Below are 17,025 nucleotides of genomic sequence, written 5' to 3'. Positions count from 1 at the left end.
GACGTTGAAAACGAGGCTCCTTAGGGATGTCTACTGGCAAGCACTCCTGTCCCTCCCCCAAAGGATGCCAGTTTGGAGGTGGTTTGGCAGGGACAAGGTGATGGCGACGAAAGCCTGTTCATTCTGTCCCCGCGACAAGTGGGGCATTCCATAAAGAGCAAGAACTTTCTCAAGAAAATACCTTAAAATAATGAACGGTGATTAAAGAACTGGAAGCACCGACCTGCAGCATGGAACACGGGGCTTGTCAGCCACACCTGACCTGGAAACAAGCCCCACGTGCCAGGCCAGGGCCTTGCGCCTGCGCAGTAGGGTCCTGGGCCGGGCACTAGCTTGTCGCGCTATCTCTACGCAACCCTCCCCTCGCCGCGCTGCAGCCCCCCAACCTACCCCATTGCGCAGGTGCTTGGGAGCCAATCGGCGCGTAGTGCGGGTAGGAAGCGGCCCGCAGCATGGCGACCAGCACGCTACGAGGCCCGGCCGTGGCCGGTGGAGGCGAGAGTAGCGAGAGTGAGGATGATGGCTGGGAAATTGGGTATCTCGACCGAGCAGCTCAGGTAGCTGATGAGCCCTTGTCTTGATCTGGATCGGCCTCGCCTTTGTGTCCCTAATTTTTTCCTGTGGAAAATACAGCCAAGCAAACTCGCGACATTTTCCTCTTTCCTCTCCTTGTACTTTCCATCAAATGCGTTTCATCAGATCATGATGTAGCTCCTCACTTGGTTTGGACCCATCATTACCTGTTTCCTGTAAAGATAATTTAGACATGAAATCTTAACAATTTTTATGTTAATCCTCCCCCAAGACCTTGTACCTAAAACCAAATAGAGTTGTTTCCTGAGCAGTGGAAATGAAAATAGTATAACACGATTTTTTTTTAATTTTTTGCTTTTTTAGAAACTAAAAGGGCCGTTGCCCACTGAAGAAAAGAACGAAACATTTAAGAAAGCATTGACCACAGGAGATATTTCGTTGGTCCGAGAGCTCCTTGATTCTGGTGAGAGATAAGAGACGGTTTGAAATCAATACAATTGTCTTAAGTCTACAAGGGTGCCTTATTTTAAAAGATCGGGTTGCTTTCTATGGATAGCACAAACAAATGCCATTATATCAAGTGTCCCACGTATCTTAATGGACTCAGTTGTGATCTGCCTATACCCTTGTATTTGGAATGCCCCTCCATTACCTTCCATTAGTCCTTCCAGAGGACTTCTGTGACTAATCCTACAACACTTTGACTCTTTCTTGTTTTTAGCATTTACTGTATGTGTTCTGGTAATAAGTCCTGAGGTAGGAGTCAGAATAACTGGATTTCTATTCTAGCTTTATTGCCTACACTGTGTGGTTCCTTGGAAAAGTCATTTAAACTTTCCAGAACACCAGTTTCTTTATGTGAAGTATCATAATTCTGTTCTGATCATCTCATGATGTTTAATGTGGATCAAATTTAATATTTTTTAAAAATTATCTTGCCATAGAAATGTGAGTTGTTGATAAATGGTTGAAATTATCCAAAGGAATAACAAGCATTTACTGTCTAGTTGTAGATAAAAACATTCACACATAAGAATAGTTAAATGGGATTGTATGTAGCAAAATATTTTTTTTCTATACTGGAGATCTTGCATAGTTTAGTAGAAAGTAAATCATTCTGAAAAAAGTAGAGTTCTGGCTTTGATTACTAATCCTGCCACTTGATGGCTGTAATCTTGACTCAAGTTACCTAAACTTCCATCTCCCCCTTTTTAAAATGTGGATCATCTCCAAGGACTGTGGAAGGGGGAGAGGGGTTACAGTAAAGCACATAAAGGTCTTATAACTTATAGGCATTATGTAGATTTTAGCTGTTGTAACAAGTTCCACTGTGTTTACAGTGGAACTTAAGTATGTAATTGAATAAAATTTGAATAACTAAAACAGACCTGAATACCTAATATGAATACATCCCAAGAGAGTGTACATATTGTTGAATGGGATCAAATAGGCAGAAATTTGTTTTAGAAAAGAGATTTGCCTGGGAGTAGATTAGGGGGAAGAGGTGCAAAGAAGTGATGGAGGTTCCTGAAGGATTAAGACTTGAAGAGATCCTACTAATAAAGTTGGTATTTAGTCAGTCTTTTATAATTTGGTTTTAATTATAAAAAATTTCTAAGTTCATTTCAACAAGCCACTTTCACAGGTAACTCCAGTTGTTTTGTTTCCTGGTTTCCTTCCAGATCTTATTTAACAGTTTTTAAAATGGTTTGAGTTTTTTGCCTTTCAAAGTTATGTTTGTTTTTGATACATATTTCTGTAACAATAACTTTTGTAAAAATGAAAGTTTCCTTTGAGCCAGTCACTTTTAACTTCAAAAATGTCACCATTTTTTGTTATTCTGCCATGTGCTAATATTTTCAGTGCTCTTTAAGTTACTAAATATTTCAGACATTGTACAGACTTCTCTGGTTCCCCCTAGAAATTACTGTTCTCCTATGGTTGGTATTTACCATTCCTATTCTTATCTTTATGCTTTTACTAAATATATATATATATATATATATATATATATATATCCCAAAGTAAAATAATGTTATTTTGAATGTTTTTCACTTCTATAAATATATTCTGAGAATCCTTTAAACCTATTTTTTTACACTATGACTTAGACATATAGGTGCATAATAATTTACTTTTCTGAATGTTACAGAATAGCAAAATGCCATTTGCTTGTCTTTTTCTTCACATCTTTTCCTTTTTATCTTTGCTGTCAATTTGAGCAATGTCAATGGGAGCAGACTAATGAGAAAACAAAATTATCTCTTTTAATATCTCATTAATATATTTTTAGTTGCAGTAGCTTAAACAGAAATTTTTTCAAAGTTGAGCCAACAGTGTATATATGTACTAAGATGTTTTGTGTTCTCTCCAAATAATTATCATGCACTTAACAATTAAGGCTAGACAATTGGGAATTTGTGATACATAATCCTTCAGAAACTTAGCATCTCTACAGAAAAAAAAAAATGTTTTCCTCCCTCCACATTTACATTCCTTCAGTGATAATATGACCAACATCTTTGCAGAAGAAACCATATAGCCAGAGACTATAAAACCTATAATTAGAAAGTGTTAAAGGAAGATTTAAGAGATTCAGAATTTTTCACATATCAGTTTTCCTTCTTGAAAAGAAAAACATTCTATTTTCTTAACAATAGCAAATATTTCTTAGGTTAAAGAGTGAGATTGCCATTTGAATCTTCATCTTTTCATTAAATTACATAAATTTAATGGTTTTTGATCATTCCCTCATGTGTTCTTAGGTCAGTTCAACCATATTTTTTCTTTTCTGTATAACCAACACCAATCAAAGCTGTTGAAGTGAATCAGATGACTACAAGGATTTATACAGTTAATGATACGAGGATTTTAAGATCAGCTGGCTCTTATTCTCTTAATTATTTTATGTCCCTTCCTGACCCATTCTGACTATTGAAAACTCTATCCTTTCTCAGGCCTAATATCTCATGAATATCACTACTGATTCTAGCTCGTTGCTTGTCATTAATTTGTCCAAGATAGAACCCAATAGTCATGACAGTCATTTTTTATTTGTTCTTTGCTATAACTTCTACTCCAGATAATTTTAAAATCTGATTATCCTACCTTTGAATTTTTTGTTTGTTTGTTTGGATTCCGTCCTTTCAACTGCCCTTGCTCTGACTTTTGCATAGACTTCTGGCCTCATAACTGCCTCCCTGCATCCCGCCCCACTCTGAACAGTGGTACCAGTGTTGTCTCTAATACAAATATAATGATGTCACCCTTGGTTCACAAATGTAGACTGGATAATAGTCTCCATTTCTTAACAGACCTTTCATAATCCAATGCTGTCCTACCTTTTTGGCCTCATGTTTGGCCAGTCATCCATGGGTAAGTTTTATAGTAAGAAGGAAGTTAAGGGGATCTGGAGAATTTATGTGGTGTTTTACACCATAGAAATGTATGATAATAACCTATTTAAGAAGACATTTTACCTCTGTAAAGTCTTTTTCTAACTCCCTTAGAGATAAAAAAGTAGCATGTTCTAACATATTTTATATAATATATGATAAAACATTGGTCACAGAATTCTCTTGGAACACAGTGCCTATAGTGAAACTGAAGTTAGCTAATTTTATTAAAATCCAAATATAACTTATTTTCTTTTTTCTGGAACCATTATTTCCAAGAAATTCCCTTCTAATATAAAGTCCACAGTGATGTCACTATGTGTAATTAAGCTTGTTAAGGTGACAATGATTATTATATTTTATTTTATATTTTGGTGAGGGATGCTTCTTTCTAAAAGTTTGTTTTTATATTAACAGGCATTAGTGTAGATTCCACTTTTCGGTATGGATGGACCCCCCTTATGTATGCTACTAGTGTTTCCAATGTAGAGCTGGTTCGGGTTCTTTTGGACAGAGGTGCTAATGCAAGTTTTGATAAGGGTAAGATGTTTTAAATAACATGAAAGTTTACTTTCTCTGGTTTATATTTCTCTGCTTAGAACCCTAAGTATGTTGAGAGGTGGTGATACACATTTTCTATGCTCTGTTTTCATATGTTCACTTTAAAATAGTAATAAGGGTCACATGTTTGAGGAAACTTAACTGATTGTATTTAGTGTGACTTTTTTTTATTCCCACGCAGCTATCTGCAAGGTAAAAAAATTAAAGCAGTTTTTTGAGAAAACAACCTTCCTATAGTTACATGTTAACAGCATACAAAATCATATTGGATGTCTGGGTAGTGGATGTGGTGTGGTAATATACATCTAAAGAGGTAGGATCTTGTACTTTTTTTAAAATTTTTTTAAAGATGTATGTATGCATACAAGAGCTGGGGCACAGGCCAGAGATGCGGGGTATGAGAGGATTCACCAGAGGGAGGCAGAGTGGGAAACAGAACTGGCAGACTGACTGAAATGCACCGCTGAGGGGAGCAGTGGATGAGGCAGGAGAGGTCTGCCGCGCCATGTGGGTAGCTTCCTGGCCGGCCTGGGATCAAACTCTTGCTGCATAGGCTGTGGATAGCTTCATAGTGCTGTGTTTAACCCTTTGCGCCACCAGGGAGGCCCAGGATCCTGAATTTATGAATCATACATAGTGTTGTAAACCACTGTTACCTTAATGAAAAATTATTTAAAAAAATAAAATTGGAAACCATAGATATTTTGAAAAACTCTCTTCACTAAAAATGGTAGATTCCATATGTATTGTTTTTATGACTGGTTATGTTATTATATAGCTTTCATTTCCATGCTAGTAGGTTTTGGTTTTTTTTTAAAGAAAAATACATTGAAAGGAATCAGCAAAGAGCTGATAATTTTGTGGGCAATTACTTAAAAATCAACCTTTGGAATTTAAAACCCAATTCTGAATTATCAATATACCCCTTAAAGTTATTTCAAAGGTAGTTTGTTAATTCTGTGTTTCTATCTTTGTTATTAATTTACAGTGAGAAGTAGTTCTTTGAGTTCCTTTGAAGGATAAGATAATCACTGAAAACTCAGTTTAAATATTATATAGAATTACAGATTATCTTTAACATGTTACTTATTTCCAATTTATTTCTTAATTCATGTATAGCTCTCATTTTAGAATTAATTTTCACCCTAAGTACCTATGTTAGACATTTGTAAAATCATTTGTTTTGTTTTCTCACTTACATATTTTACATAAATCCCCATCTTATCAACAGCTTCATGTTTAATCTGTTGCCATAGTAGATTTTTCTTATGTCATTTTAAAATAGTACCCAATTAAAGCTGTACTTAGGAATGAGATTTTTGAAGTGTATATATGTTCTGCTAGGAAAAAAATTGATTAATATTTTTTTCTGTTTCTTGTAATCAGAGGAATAACTTACACTTATAAAACATTTCATATTTTTTTCACAGCATATTCAAATAAATTCTTGTATGTATTCTACAATAGTTCCATCAGATAGAGAGGGCAGATAGTAGCTTCCTATTGGGATATTAATCCTGTTGGGATATTAATCCTAAAAGACCTAATTTATAGTCGTAAATTATCACTGGAGTCAATTTGCCAGTGGCAGAATTGGGACTAGAATATTTATCTTTTACTCTGTCAATATTAACTCTGTACCACTAATGTAAACTATGACTGCCGTGACCTGTTTTGAATTCTTCTTTTCTTACTTGAGAAGTATTTTTTTTGTTTTTATCTACCCAGATACCTGCTGATGTCATAAGAGCCAAGGGAAGAATAATTTTAAGAAATAGAGTAGTTCAGAGATCAAGTAGTTAAGGAGTGAAATCAGTAGATTGGGTGGCAATTACATCATTTTCAGTAGAATGGTTTGTTTATAAGCCAGATTTTATTGAGTTGTGAAATGTGAAAAGTAAAGTGAAATCAGAGAATACCTGTCTTTGTTTTCCAACCATGAATTCAGCAAGGAAAATTTTAATTAACCAAAACTGTTTAACACCTATCAGTATCTCTACAGAGTCCATGCCCTTAATCACTTTCCTATTCTTTTGAAGAAATAAAAATAAGGAAAGGAACTTAAGAAATGAATTGTGATATATTTAAAAAACTAAGGCAATTAATCCCACACCTCATTTTTTTTGAAGGAAGACATGATGTTATATATACTGAGAGCAAGATAAATTATATAATTTTAAGAGTCCAATAAATATTTAGAATATTTTGAATGAGGAAAAAAGATCATTTATATACATTTATATACATTTCCTGATGTATAGTGGGTTTTCTTCACTTTTCATTATAGATAAGCAAACGATTTTGATAACTGCATGTTCTGCTCGTGGCTCAGAGGAACAGATCTTGAAGTGTATAGAGCTACTGCTTTCAAGAAATGCTGATCCAAATGTTGCTTGTAGGTAAGAGTCTTACAGTCTGTTCAACAATGATGAAGATACATTTTTTGATTATCAGTTTGTTAAGTATTTGATAATAGGATTTTTTTAATCGTTAATTGTGTTTGCATGACCCATGAATGAAAATTGATCATAACATCGTGGTCCCGTGGTGTACTATTATCAAAGGAAGGGCAAATCATAAAAGTAGTCTTTCAAGTTTTAATCTCTGGAGTCATATCCTAAGAATTTGAAGTAAGAGGGAAAGGACAGTAAATTATTTTATTTCTTATGAATCATCCAGTCAACATAATAATTGAGTAATAATACTAAAACTTCTTAATTTAGTATAACCCACTAAATAACTTCTTACAAATTCTAAGAATTCTAAAATATGTCAAAATGTTTCCATTTTCCTAAATCTTTTCTAATTAATTATTTTATATATTTAACAATGCCTGTATCTACAAAGAACAGTCAGTACTATATCTTTCATTTCTAAATATCAGCAATAAAAAATGTATCAAATTTCTTAAAATGTCTATTTGAATTACTTTTTGCTTGATTCCACCTGTTAAATATCTTTGTTTTATTCAATCTTCAAAATGAGACTAGGAATAGTCAGTACAACCAAAAACATCTCACATGAAAAGCATTATTATTCACAAATCAGTAATAATATACAGAAATAACTATGCTTTACTCTAGAGGTTTTTTCTAATTTAGTTTATTTTCTCTGACAGAGACTTTGGAAGGACTATACAACTTTAGATAATTCTCAGCTCTTTTCTGGGATGCATAGATTTTGATATGGTGGAGTGGTTCTCAAACAAAAACTATAACAGAAACTACCTGCAGATGTTTAACATATCAGTTCCCAGGAATTTCATTGTGTCACATAATCCCTAGTTAAGTACAACTTTTGGATTTGGTTTGTACCTTGGAATTGTAAGCTCCAGGCACTAGCTGAAGTAAACTTTAATACATGCTATAATTTTGACTTGAACCTTTAGAAGTAGCTAATATAAGACTGCTTCTCTCAGTTGAGTGGAAATAGTTTCTCACTTGGTATTCTTCAATGTGTGTGTGTTACTATTTCTAGAAGGCATTTTAGGTCGCAAAGTCTTTGGCCTCCTAGTCACTCATTGTTTTGTAAATATACAGAAGGAATAGTCAAGCAAGTCAATGTCATACTTTCTAGACTATTTTTTCCTCAAGAACTCAAGGGAATCTTATTGATACTTTGGATACACTTGGGAAAATTCATTCCATTTTAATTAAAATAACACAGGTTAACAGCATCTCAAGCTAAAAACTATAAAGCAACCACATAATTTCAACCCTGAAAATCCTAGAAAAGTCGATGAATTTGAAAGAGCACAAAATTTAGATTGGTATGTGCTCAACTCAAATTAATATAGAAATTTCATTATAGCTGAAGAATGATCTGCATCTTATTAACAAATAAGAAATAAGTGAAAAATAAACCTTTCAAATTCTTTTAATGCTCAAAGCATAAGCAATAGAATGAAATGATTGAATTTTATTTTCTTGCAAAAAATGAGGATCTTGATAAAGCTGAAAAGAATATAGTGGCTTTTAGACTGCAAATTTTATAAGAAGGATTGCATTAGTGCACTTATGGGAGTAGTAAGCTTGTGGTGTTAAAAAAAAACTCAATACAAGGAGAGTGCAAGAGATTTGGGGGGGTTATAGATAATTCATTAGCAGTAACAAAAATCGAAACTATTAGAAGATTGGGGGTTTTATTTTCTTGTAGAAAGTGCCAAAAGATATCAAGCTACATGAGGGAACTTTTTAAGATATAAAGGAAATTAATTTACTTCCAAGCTATTGACATAGCCTCTTTTGTTAAACAATTCTCCCGCCAAGAAATTACTTCTTAGGGTAAAGAACACAGGAAGAGTTGGCTGTAAAACTTAAAAGTGGCTAGTTTTTGAACTAGTTGGTCACATACCTGCCAGGTGCTAGTTAGTAAATTTTAAAGTTACTTGTCAGAATAATATGAGGCTTAGGATGAGCCATCAAAGAGGATTTTGTGTATTTCTAAAAGGTACCTAGGCCAATATCAGTCCAGGATTCATCTGGTCAGATGAATGGAAACATAAAGAGGTGATGGAAACATAAAGAGCTAGTTTATTTCTTGTTCATCCTTACCCTAGAGGCCCAACTGAATGTGTCTTGAGTATGGTTCAGTAAACACTCCTTGAATTTTGCTCCTCTTGATTTTCACTGCTGCCAAGACCACAGTTTATTTACCCATTGGGTTCATCTGACCTGGTGGATTTCCTCAAGGCAAAAGTGAATTTGAATGCTGACTTTATTTACTTATTTGGGGCTTTGCCATCTAGATTTTGGTTCAAAACTTAAATATCTTATTAGTTCTTCAGTTTTGGAAAACTTTTAAAATAATTTTCATCTAGTTGATTTTAGATGTTTGTATGGTGTTTGTCCAAATTACTCTCATTTACATTGTTAGAAATAGAAACAAACTTCTAAATTTTTGAACTATTTTTTACTTCTGTTTACTTTGTATGAACATACAGACTATTTTGCTATTGTTGAAAATAGCATTGACTTAATTGATGATTAGTTTTCTATATTAATACATATAGATCTACCATATTCTTTTATTATTATTTAAAAAGCTTTTAGACTCTTCCTTTTCTCTCCTGTGGGACTAAATGATAAAAAAAAAAAAAACCTTAAAAGCCATTTTTAATTTAACACAAATCACATCTTTTGTTACTTTTGAAGCTTGCTGCTAGTAACAGCATGAAACTGTGTCTAGCAAATATAGGAATTTAGTACTTTTTTTTACATTTTGATTTTATTATTTGTTTCTGAAGTTAGGATTTTTATTTTGTTTTTAAATGAAACACTTAACGGATGTTTCCTGTGTACCAGATACTGTGCTAATTGTGCTTAAATGTTATTTAATATACTAAATATTAAATGTTATATTTACTATAATCATTCCAACTCAGTAGTAGGAAATATGTATGTATATTTCCTTTATATCTAGAAGGCATTCTTTTCTGGCAGAGGAATTTGCTACATTCAGATTTCTTAGTCATGAGATAAGGGTAAAATGACACATAATTTTTAATTTCAATACAGGTTTTATTACTGTTGATAAGACAGCACACATTAACTAATGTCCAAGGTTTTGACGTAATCTTCGTGTGATTGTTAACTTGTTGGATGTTATTGCCTATTTCAATAAACAGAAAATGCTCTGGGAAAAAAATGTTGTTTTCTTTCTCAGAATATAAATTTAGTTGTAAATGTCACTGAAGCAGTTTGATGGAAAAGTTTATTTTGGATTACAATACTACCTTTTATCCCCAGTTGTAAGTAAATACATGCCATACTCTTGCTCTGAAGTCAGGCTTAAGTCACAAAAATATTTTTGGAAATAATTTTTTAGTAGTTTATTTGGAAAACATTTCTAGAAATTAATCTATTTTGTGATTATTTTCTTCCTATTTGTTAATAAAGTGCCTGTCCATATCCACTGCTCATCTTTTAATTTACTGTCTTTATCTACATGTAGGATCTAATCTATATCTTTGTTAGCTGTTTTATATGCGTACAGTGACAAGTACCTTGATGCTGATTTCTAATTTAATTCCACTCTAGTCAGATAACATACTTCAGATCTTTGAAATTTATTAAAACTTCCTTTATAGGGCCTCCCTGGTGGCGCAGTGGGTTGAGCGCCGTATTGTGAGGCTGTCCGCAGCCTCTGCAGCACGGGTTCGATTCCCGGCCGGCCAGGGAGATTCCCACTTGGCTTGGCAGACCTCTCCTGCCTTGCCTGCTGCTCCCCTCAGCAGTGTCTTTGGTCTGTCTGCCTGTTCTGCTCCCTGCTCTGTCTCTGGTGAATTCTCTCACCCTCCCGCGCCTCTGGCCTGTACCCCAGTTCTTGTATAAATAAATAAATCTTTAAAAAAAAAAAGACTTCCTTTATAGCTCAGGCTATGATCAGTTTTTTGCAAATTTTCCATGTACACTAGATAAAAATGTAATTTGGTAATAATTGGGTATAATGATTTATCTATATTGATTAAACCACATTAGTTTCAGTCCACTAAATGACTACAGATTTTTTTTTTGCTTGCTTGTTCTATTATCGTGATTTGTATTTTAATCAACTGTTGTTTATGTTTTAAGCCTACCATATTCTGATGCATTTCTTATATGAAGTTTATTATGTATGTTTAGTAATGCTTCTTCATTATGATATGTTTTGTCTAATATTAGTACAAGTATACCAGCTTTCTTGTAGTGTTATCAATTATATTGTATTATTACCAGCTTTTATTTATGTTTACTCACATATTCATCCTTTCTGGTGATCATCATTCCATTCTATTTTTCACGTTTTAATCAGGGATCATTTTTCTTCTGAAACCTTTTCTTAGTTTAGCTGCTGGTGACAGTGTTTTTTGTTTGAAACTTTTTTAATTTACTTTACTTTAATTTACTTTACTTTAATTTTGAAGATTATTTTCATTGAGTATAGAATTCTACGTTATGGGCCTCCCTGGTAGCACAGTGGGTTGAGCCCAGTGCTGTGGAGCTGTCTGCAGCATGTTCAATTCCAGCCAGCCAGGGAGATACCCACATGGTGCAGCAGACCTCTCCTGTCTCGCCCACGAATCCCCTCAGCAGCGCTTTCAGTCTGTCTGCCTGTTCTGCTCCCCGCTCTGTTCCCCGCTCTGTCTCTGGTGAATTTTCTCACCCTCCTGCACCTTTGGCCTGTACCCCAGTTCTTGTATGAATAAATAAATCTTAAAAAAAAAAAAAGAAATGATATCCTTTTGGTATTTTAAATCTATCATTTTGTTGTCTCTAGGCCACCATTGTTTCTGTTGAGTAGCTATTAGTCTTATTCTTGATCCTTCAAAGGTATTGTATTTTTAGGGTAGTTTTATGATTTTCTATTAGTCTTTTATTCAGGACAGCTTTGCTGTGATATCCCTAGGTATAGTTTTTGAATTTTTTTAGCTTGGAATTCATATAACTTGTTGAATCTGCTGTTTGTTATATTTTAAGGATCTGAGAAAATTTTCACTTAGTATATCCACAGATAATGTTTTTGTCTCATTCATGCTTTTCTCTCCAGCTGGGATTTAGAATAATAAATCCTTGTCACCTATGTCTCTTAACATTCTTTTTTTCTAAAAAGATTTTATTTATTTTTCCATAGAAGAACTGGGGTGTAGGCTAGAAGTGTGGGGATGAGAGGAGACAGAACAGGCAGATCTACTGAAATGCACTGTTAAGGAGAGCAGCCAGAGAGACAGGAGAGGTCTGCTGTGCCATGTGGGTTAGCTCCCTGGCCAAGGATAGAACTCAGGCCATCGTGTTGGGCCTTCCGGGTGGTAGCACTGAGCCTTAACCCCTAGGCCATCAGGGAAGCATGTCTCTTAACATTCTTTTCTTTCTTTTCTTTTTTTTTTTTCCTTGTCCGTATTTCTTCCTGGGTATTTTCTCCCACTATTTTTCCAGGTTATTAATCCTCTTCTGCTGTAACCAGTCTGCTCTTAAACCATCTGTTAACTTCTTGATTTTAGTAATCCTACTATTCAGTTCTAGAATTTCTGCATGCATCAATGGTTCTAAAATATGTCACTAAATTTATCCTTTTGTCTTTTATTTACTTGAGCACATTAATCACATTTATTTTAAAATTTGTTTCTAAAAACATATATAGATCTGATTTGAATATCTTCCTTTTCTTCGCTTAGTTTTGTCTCCTAAAATGCCTAGTAATTTTTTTATTAAAAACTGAATATTATATGTAAACATTTGTGTAGGGCTGTTTGCTTCCAGAAAATATTTAATTTTCAACTCATTGGCAGTTAGAACTGGGCAGATCACCTTGCTATAATCAGGTATAAGATGACTCATGTCATGGCTTACTTTCTGGATGCTTGTTTCCCCTATAATTTAACTCAACCTTAAGTGATCTCAGCTTGAGTAATGACAACTCAAACTTGGGATGTGTATCTATGCCACTCTCCCTCTGAAGGTCATGAATACCACATTTTGTTTCCTTAGCTTTATGGAGACCCCAAAATCATGTCTTAGCTTCTCTGAGTATTATATATATAACTATAAAACATACTACTAAGAAGCAGTCTTCCTCCCTCCTTTCTGACCTCCCCTACTCATATTTTGTGTATCTTAGAGACTGAAATGCTTTGAAGGCAAAAGTCCAGAGAATATCACTCTTCTGCAGGCTCATTTTTCTACTTTTTCCTTTTTTCCAGACTGTCAATACTTGACTGTGCTACGCTACGTGCAGTCTACATAAGATCTCAGTTGGTAGCCCTGAATTCTAATTTTTTGTCTCTAGACCAATAAGGCCTAGCTACTGCTTTCTGTACCTACAATCCAAGAATTGGCAAATGTCTTAAGGAAAAAAGTGGCAGAGAATATAGGATTTAATTCAACAAATGCTACTTTTCTCCACAACATTTTGGTTTCTCATGTTCTGCCTGTCATGGCTTTTATACAGTTCCTTCAAATATACTTTATATTTTATCAACTTTGATAGGCTTTGTTAGGTTTGATCTAATAAACTACTTTGATAGCTAGAAATGTTTGTCTAATTCACAGGGCTTTATCATTGTTATAATATACTTTATCAAATCAACTAAAAGCTGATTATGCAAACTAAAAACATAAATATATTGAACTGTAAAAGTGTGACATGACAAACTAACAATTTTACCTTTGGTACAGAGAAGTGATAAATATATCATTTTGAGGTACATTTTTCTGTCAGACTGTTTTGTTTCTACTTATCCTGGAATGCCCTCTAGTGGAAATTTTATTGAAATGTAACAACTGAAAAAAATGGTCAGCCAGAGGAAAAAAATAATTATGGTTATATAATGTGCATAAACTTTATTCTTTTTTAATTCTTCTTGACCATTAATAACTATGAATAAATATCATAGATGACACTAGCAATATCAATATCACTAGTAAATTCAACAAACTTTAGTGCAACAATATGCTAAACACTAGAAGATAAAAACGACCCCCTCCCTGTGTACTGAATTTAACAACCTAGAAGAAATTACAAGACTGTAGGCATTTATAGCATGATATATGATAGTGGTTGATATGATAGTGTCTCTAGAAAAAGAAATTAAGAAATCTTAACTGAGATAAAGATAACAAGTTGAACCTTCCTAGAGTCTTTTGAACTGAGATTTAAAGAATGAATAGAAGTCAAGCAGATGAAGATCATAAAGAATATTCAGTGCAAAGGGAAGTTCATGTCCAGGCAGAGAAGAATATGAGAACATATTTCACTATGGCACTTGCAAGTTACGAGCCAGATCATGTTATTAGAGTAGAAAAATGAGTTAGAATTCAGCAGTGCTATATAAAAAGCTTAGTGATCCATTTTTAAAAGTATGAATTTCATTGTGAAAGCTATCAAACAGCTTTAAGAAGAATGAACATATTAGACTTTATAAGATCTATTCTGATAACAGATTGAAGATGAATCGGAACAAAGGTCCAAAAGGCTACTACTTTTGCCAAAACCATGGATTGTGATTTCAGAATTGAAGATAGCAAGTAATTTTGCCTGAATTTGAAGAACATGGGTTCCATTGTATTTCATGATTGTTTTCAAAATTTATTTTTATTTAATTAAAATTCTTATCATAAAATTTTCCTTTTTAAATCATTTTTATATGGAACTTAGTATGCTCCATAAAACCTAAAATATTCACCCTCTTGCCACTTACAGAAAATATGTGGTCAGTTCCTATTCTAAATCATTGAACTATGTTGCCTTTGATAAAATTGCTAGGTCTTTTTTATAAGGAAAAAAGGTACAAAATAATAGATTATAATTGTATATTATATTACGTTTAATAATAATTAGATTAGATGACTATATACTTGGTAAACCCAAGATCATCCACTCAGAAACTGTTAGAATAATAATAACAAAGTGAGATAGTTTTAAAAAATATTAATATGCAAACTTAGTTTACAGTTAAAAATAACCAACTTGAGAATACAGTGAGATAGTAGGGGCCCTTCTGAAGAGCAAAAATCATACATATCTAGAGGTAAGTGTGCAAGAAATGTACAGGATCCAAAATGAAGAAAAGTTTAGAATATACTGGGTGAAATAAAAGGAGACTGAATTGTCATGTTCCTGACTGGAATGACTCAGAGAAAGACATTAAGAAAGACATTTGGTTTTTATCTAAGTTAAATTAGATAAAATATAAATTTAAATATCTTATTCACAGTCCCAAAGGGGTTGTCCTAACTTGATAAAATGATTCTAAAAATTCTGAGAGAGAAACATGACCAAAAAATTACCAGGAATTTCTGAAAAATAGGTTTATGACTTCAAGATGTTAAATTGAATATATGGTGAAATCTTGACCTTCCACAGCAAATTTTATATTTCAAGATATTTTAACAAAATTCTATTTGAAACAAGAAAGGAGATTGTCTGTGGAATGAAAAAAGAGTAACTCCTTAAAGAAAGGAGCAGATGGGAACCCTGGCAGTCCCCAAGACCTGCGTTGTTGATAGGTGAGGTCAGGGTTGCTAGCTTGAGTTTTCCATGCTTGGGGGATCTTTGCAGACCAGACGATTGGTGCAAAGCCACAGATCACCAAAATCTGGAGAATGTAAGCATCATAAAATAGGGAAAACAAATTCAAATTAAAGAGTCTCTTAGACTAAAGACAGCAGGGAAAAACACGAATCTAAAAAAGACTTTTCTCCTGAACAATAAAAGAGGGAATTGCCCTCCAAAATAACAAACAGGAATTATGAAAAAGTACAGTGAATTAAGAAACTAGTGTAAATACTAAAATTAAGAATAGATGAAGAATGGTATGTAGGACTCAGTTGAAAAAATAGTCTACTAGAAGACAGATGTGAGGAAATTCCTAGAATCAAGATAAAGTAAAAGAGAACCTCACTAGAAGTACAAACATCTGTCTAATAGTTCCAAAAGGAAAAAATGGAAGCTAGACTTTAAAGCAATAATGGCTAAGACTGTCCCCAAAATAGACTTGTCTACCAAGACAATCCCTATTAGGAAATTACTACCTGACATTAGACTTCTTAATAATAGCAGTATATGGAAGAAGACAAATGGTCTGAAGAGTAAACTTTGAACCTGTAACACTATATATAAACATTCTATCATTCAAGAGTTCAAGGCAAAATGAAGAAGTGTTGATATATGTAAGAATTTAAAGTTATCACCCAGTACAGGAACTACTGACATTTTCAGATTATACAGTGTATTGCAGAATATTTAGTATCCCTGACCCTTACCCATTAAATGCCAATAGCTCCTTGCAGTAATTGTGCTATTTCATAGAAAAGAATTCTGTGTCAAGAATCAGTCTTATTCTGACTCTTTAAAATGACATTTAAAAAGTTTACTGCAAAAAGAAAATAATCCCAGAAGTAATAAAGGGAATGGAAGAAATAATGTTGAGCAAAGAAATTAATAAATATATTGGTAATTTTAAATATTAACTATAAGGAAATTTTTTGACAAGTTATACTAAATTTCCATGATAACATATTTGGAATCTAGGTGACTGAGGAAAGAATGAAGCAAAATAATAGTAAACTTCCCTCTTGCAATGAAACTAAATTAAGGGGAAGGGATATAAAAGTAATTACTACAGAAAACAAGGATGTCAGAAGATTTCAGATCAAGGGGCTAAGAGTGTGTGGAGAGGGAGGGTTACAACAGATGGAACTTAATCAATCTGACAAGCTGAAAAGGATACATGGCGGCATGTGTTTACTGTGGAAGCATGGTAAATAAAAGCATAAAAAATATGTCAGAAAGTAGTTCAACCATGTTAATTAAAAAAATATTATCATTGTAAAGCTCACTGATTAAGATATGGCAACTCTTAGAATGGCTAAAATGAAAATCCAGTGAAGTCACACCTAAAATTAAAAAAAATGAGATAAGTGTTATTTACCAGAAAAGTTGAAGGAAAAGGGTATGAAAGATCCTTTACAGATTAAGGTAAATCAACAGAAATCATGATTGTCAATATAGATATTGCTGATACTGAATGGAGAAAAAAGGAAAATTTGTATGATGAAGA

General features: G+C 33.5%; 1 protein-coding gene across 2 annotated transcripts in view; it reads left to right on the top strand.

The window, feature by feature from the left end:
- Positions 1 to 452: 452 nt before the first annotated feature.
- ASZ1 (ankyrin repeat, SAM and basic leucine zipper domain containing 1) overlaps positions 453 to 17,025 on the top strand; it is a gene marked incomplete at both ends in the record, with an annotated part of 37,559 nt that continues 20,986 nt past the window's right edge. For both annotated transcript variants that reach the window (XM_084230373.1, XM_084230372.1), the window contains 4 exons: positions 453 to 557; positions 898 to 997; positions 4,347 to 4,469; positions 6,778 to 6,889. In XM_084230373.1, coding sequence (XP_084086499.1) covers positions 453 to 557; positions 898 to 997; positions 4,347 to 4,469; positions 6,778 to 6,889 — 440 coding nt within the window. The remainder of the gene's footprint in view (positions 558 to 897; positions 998 to 4,346; positions 4,470 to 6,777; positions 6,890 to 17,025) is intronic.

The sequence above is a fragment of the Talpa europaea genome (genome assembly GCF_964194135.1).
Source record: "Talpa europaea genome assembly, chromosome: 3".
Lineage (NCBI taxonomy): Eukaryota > Metazoa > Chordata > Mammalia > Eulipotyphla > Talpidae > Talpa > Talpa europaea.
Note: the sequence above shows the minus strand (reverse complement) of the source record. Positions and strands in the feature narration are given on the sequence as shown.